Below are 5,505 nucleotides of genomic sequence, written 5' to 3'. Positions count from 1 at the left end.
GTCAAATGAAAATATAGCCTACATTTTAAAATGTCATTTTTACTATTATTAACCTTTAACCTGTAATTTTGTATTTTTATTAACCTTGATTTAACTAGGCAAGTCAGTTAAGAACAAATTCTTATTTCCAATGACGGCCTACCGGTTAACAGGGGGTTAACTGCCGTGTTCAGGGGCAGAATGACAGATTTTTACCTTGTCAGCTCGGGGATTCGACCAAGCAAGCTTTCGGTTACTGCCCCAAAACTCTAACCACTAGGCTACCTGCCGCCCCTATTACACTATTAATCACTATTACATCATAGGTAATCACTAATACATCATAGGTAATCACTAATACATAATAAGTCATCAATACTACATTACAGGTAATCACTACCACACCGTAGGTAATCACTACTACATCATAGGTAATCACTAATACATAATAAGTCATCAATACTACATTACAGGTAATCACTACCACACCGTAGGTAATCACTACTACATCATAGGTAATCACTAATACATAATAAGTCATCAATACTACATTACAGGTAATCACTACCACACCGTAGGTAATCACTACTACATCATAGGTAACGACTACTACATCATAGATAATCACTACTACATTATAGGTAATCAATACTACATCATAATAACAAACACAAAGTGAAGACTATCTGTATCCACTATAAATTGGCACAAGTAAAACAAATGTCATACAAGTTTAGTAATGATTTCACTTCATTGTTTGTTGCTGGTTCATACGTCCTGCTTCAGGGTGACCATGGGCTGGAGAGAGAAATTGCAAGCATCTTATTTTATTTATTTAACCAAACAGGAAGTCATCATTGAGACCCATGTCTCTTTTTTGAGTGAGCTCTGCAAGGAATGTGGTGTTTGGTTATTTAGTGTGTGCACTCAGTAAATACACTTCTCGCTATATAAGAAGTATATAAATAATTATATGTACACTCCAGTATAATAAATGTACACAGTCTCACCAGAATGTTCAGCCCAGTCAGTATAATAAACAGTAGAGTCTCAGCAGAATGTTCAGCCCAGTCAGTATAATAAACAGTAGAGTCTCAGCAGAATGTTCAGCCCAGTCAGTATAATAAACAGTAGAGTCTCACCAGAATGTTCAGCCCAGTCAGTATAATAAACAGTAGAGTCTCAGCAGAATGTTCAGCCCAGTCAGTATAATAAACAGTAGAGTCTCACCAGAATGTCAGCCCAGTCAGTATAATAAACAGTAGAGTCTCAGCAGAATGTTCAGCCCAGTCAGTATAATAAACAGTAGAGTCTCAGCAGAATGTTCAGCCCAGTCAGTATAATAAACAGTAGAGTCTCAGCAGAATGTTTCAGCCCAGTCAGTATAATAAACAGTAGAGTCTCAGCAGAATGTTCAGCCCAGTCAGTATAATAAACAGTAGAGTCTCAGCAGAATGTTCAGCCCAGTCAGTATAATAAACAGTAGAGTCTCAGCAGAATGTTCAGCCCAGTCAGTATAATAAACAGTAGAGTCTCAGCAGAATGTTCAGCCCAGTCAGTATAATAAACAGTAGAGTCTCAGCAGAATGTTCAGCCCAGTCAGTATAATAAACAGTCTCACCAGAATGTTGAAGTGCTGTCTGCACACTGCTTTACTCTCCCAGTAGATCACCACCATGGCAACAACCAGTTCAATGACCAGGAGAACTACAATCATCCATTTGATTCCAGAAAATACCTGACAAAGTAAAGAGAATAGTAACTTAATACACAAATAACTTAATACACTAATAACTTAATACACTAATAACTTAATAACTTAATACACTAATAACTTAATAACTTAATACACTAATAACTTAATACACAAATAACTTAATACACAAATAACTTAATACACTAATAACTTAATACACTAATAACTTAATACACTAATAACTTAATACACTAATAACTTAATAACTTAATACACAAATAACTTAATACACTAATAACTTAATAACTTAATACACTAATAACTTAATACACTAATAACTTAATAACTTAATACACTAATAACTTAATACACTAATAACTTAATACACTAATAACTTAATACACTAATAACTTAATAACTTAATACACTAATAACTTAATAACTTAATACACTAATAACTTAATACACTAATAACTTAATAACTTAATACACTAATAACTTAATAACTTAATACAATAACTTAGTACCTTAATACACTAATAATTTAACTTAACTTAATACACTAATAACTTAACTTAATACACTAATATCTTAACTTAACTTAATACACTAATAACTTAACTTAATACACTAATAACCTAATACACTAATAACTTAACTTAACTTAATACACTAATAACTTAATACACTAATAACTTAATACACTTAATACACTAATAACTTAATACACTAATAACTTAACTTAACTTAATACACTAATAACTTAATACACTAATAACTTAATACACTAATAACTTAATACACTAATAACTTAATCACTTAATACACTAATAACTTAACTTAACTTAATACACTAATAACTTAATACACTAATAACTTAATCACTTAATACACATGTTTTTTTCTGGTTTCATTTTATGTTGATAAGCTATTGTGGTTTAGTATTTTGTTTGTGTAGAACATTTACACAGAATTACAAAGCAAACAAAAAATTCAGTATCCGTATTGCATTATCTAATTTCAATGCTTGTACTCTTCCACCTCATTAAAAAATCAATACTAATGAATTAACTCATTGTAATAACCAAACAATTAAGTCATTAACTCTGGAACCTGTTGATGGTCCCCGTAGAAACCATGAGAGACGTCGACAGTGCAGAGAACAACAGCAGCTACTGTCCAGAAACAGCTGACGATGTTCAAGGTAAATGACAGTTTGGCCTGTTGATAGTGGAGAAAAACACAATCACCTCACTATTCAATTGGTATGTTTTGATATATTTCATGTGTAATATTTTCATAATAATTTAAATAATCTACAATAATTTCATATTTGATCCATGACTGAATTTAGGTATGTTTATAAAGCTTGAACTTACCACACACATATCTGGAGAATGACCTGCAGCATAGGTCAGCATTCCGGCAGCAACAAACTTTATAAAACAAATATGGTTTTTTGTTCCTTCATTATTTGGGAGACTGATTACAAATTCAATCAACAGTACATGTATTATCCTCATTGTAGAGTACACACTTCACACACAATGCACACTGACGACAGGAGAGAATAACACATAGAGACGACACAGAGCTTTGGTCCAACATCGGCTTTATCAACATGTGTCTAATCTAATAACTGATGATGACACAAACTACTTAGTGGGCTGATTGCCGTGGTTCTTACCAGGACACTGGGCATGGTGTAGATCAGAACTATTGCGCTGTGCTGGACAAGCAGCAGCCCCAGAATCAAGACAAGGACTCCAGCAATGAGCTGAGCCGTCTAAAAACGAGAATAAGATGTAATCAGACTAACAGAGGAGAAAATATCCCGGAAACTGGCCTTTACATGAACATGTACCAAATGTTCAACGTAACTTCTGCTCGTCATGAATGTATTTTAATAATCCACAGATCAGCCTGCCTGAAATAAATGTTTACTCGGCTGTATAGGAACATGTTTGCCATTCATACCCCCAGAGCTTTAGGCTGACCCTTGAGGAAGACCTTGTAGACATCTTTGAAGACACAGTGGAACTTCTCAGGCATCAGCTGGCCCTCCTGAGCATCTCTGAGACTGCCCAGAGGTATAGTGATGACCATGCACTCATCTGACTGAAATGTGTACTTCATTTACCTGGGAACAATACATTTCATTAAAGGGAGAAAAATAAAATAAAAACTACTTTAGTGAATATAGAGGAAGACAACTACTTCCAATGACATAATTAGTAAAGAATGAATAGGTAATTAGTAGGCAATGCCTCCTCACAACTGGTCAAAATCACACGATGCACAATGATGATGTCATTGGAAACACATCTTTCTCTATATTATTTTACTACAGAACATAGAAACGCACAATTTCCACATATGTTGGTGTTGGGGTGGTGCTGGAGACGATGAATATGAAGTTTCCCTTTATTAAGACATCATGTAGACAATAACACTACTGATGTAATGAGGACACTGTAATGTAACGTGTTACCAATAAAAACTATCGGAATAATATTGCTGAAATAAACCATAAACTGTTGTAATAACTCTATGGATATTGTTATTAAATGGGAAACACGTCATGAATGGTTAAAGATAATAGCAGAACAAGCTTTCATGAAGTTTACATACCTGCTGCTGTTTGTTTCTAACTTTATGGAGGAAGTCACACTTGGAGGGCATCTGCGCTGGTCTGGTAAGCAAGCTGTGATGGACAAAGACATTTTCAGAGAGAGAGAGAGAGAGAGAGAGAGAGGGAGAGAGAGAGAGAGAGAGAGAGAGAGAGAGAGGAGAAGAGAGAGAGATGAGAGAGGAGAGAGAGAGAGGAGAGGAGAGAGAGAGAGAGATAGGAGAGAGAGAGAGAGACGAGAGATAGAGAGAGAGAGAGAGAGAGAGAGAGAGAGGGAGAGAGAGAGAGAGAGAGAGAGAGAGAGAGCAGAGAGAGAGATAGAGAGAGAGAGAGATGAGAGAGAGAGAGAGAGAGAGTAAGTGTACACTGTTTGTTGAAAACACTAAAGCTGAGTGGATGAGCTCCGGGTACAAGGTCAAGGTGAACTGAATTCACAGGTGGAAAACTTCTTCAGAAACTGAACCGTATACATACAACAAAGTTCATTAAGTGTTGTAGTGTGTTTCTGAGCGCTTCACACCATCTCGCTCATCACCTGAAACTAACAGCACGTTTGTGGTTTGAACAATTGGAGGACGTGGCGCATCTTGTCTTTAAATCAGCAGATATCTCATATGATAGGGTGGCCATTGTGGTCAACAGTTTAGAAGAGCTTCCTCCACGTCAGTAGAGTGAATTGTGAGAAGCTAAGCCTTACAGGGATCAGGCACAGTGATGCTGAAGAAGGCACTTCAAGTGCATATTTTTTAGGGGACAACAGTACGAGCATTAAATCAACTCTGGTGAGTGTGAACGTGAGAAATGTCAATATAATAATAGTGATAGTTTTAATGTAAATGTATGAATGCAGTTGTCAATATTTTATGTTAATGATCCTATATGTAAAAGTAGGCGAGACACTCGGATTTCTCTCACAACAGTTTCAAGCTAAATGTAGGCTACAATGACTGTTTTGTTAAGATATTGATGGTGATGATGATGTTGATGATGACGATGGTGATGATGGTGAGGATGATGATGGTGATGTTGATGATGACGATGGTGATGTTGATGATGATGGTGATGATGGTGAGGATGGTGATGATAATGATGAGGATGATGGTGGTGGTTATGACGATGAATTCAGGAGATAAAACATGATCAGGACTATTTTGGACAATAATAGATTGGATGTTGCAATTAAAGAAATAGATGAAGGGTA

General features: G+C 35.5%; 1 protein-coding gene across 1 annotated transcript; it reads right to left on the bottom strand.

The window, feature by feature from the left end:
* Positions 1–346: 346 nt before the first annotated feature.
* LOC115187801 (membrane-spanning 4-domains subfamily A member 4D) lies at positions 347–4,850 on the bottom strand. The gene is made up of 8 exons (XM_029746846.1): positions 4,779–4,850; positions 4,307–4,379; positions 3,653–3,815; positions 3,363–3,461; positions 3,055–3,111; positions 2,789–2,896; positions 1,601–1,717; positions 347–777 (listed from the first exon to the last, which is right to left on the bottom strand). The coding sequence occupies exons 3-8, from the start codon at positions 3,809–3,811 to the stop codon at positions 748–750; spliced, it is 570 nt and encodes a 189-aa protein (XP_029602706.1). The 5' UTR covers positions 3,812–3,815; positions 4,307–4,379; positions 4,779–4,850; the 3' UTR covers positions 347–747.
* Between the last annotated feature and the right edge of the window lie 655 nt (positions 4,851–5,505).

Source organism: Salmo trutta, unplaced genomic scaffold (assembly GCF_901001165.1).
Source record: "Salmo trutta unplaced genomic scaffold, fSalTru1.1, whole genome shotgun sequence".
NCBI lineage: Eukaryota > Metazoa > Chordata > Actinopteri > Salmoniformes > Salmonidae > Salmo > Salmo trutta.
Note: the sequence above shows the minus strand (reverse complement) of the source record. Positions and strands in the feature narration are given on the sequence as shown.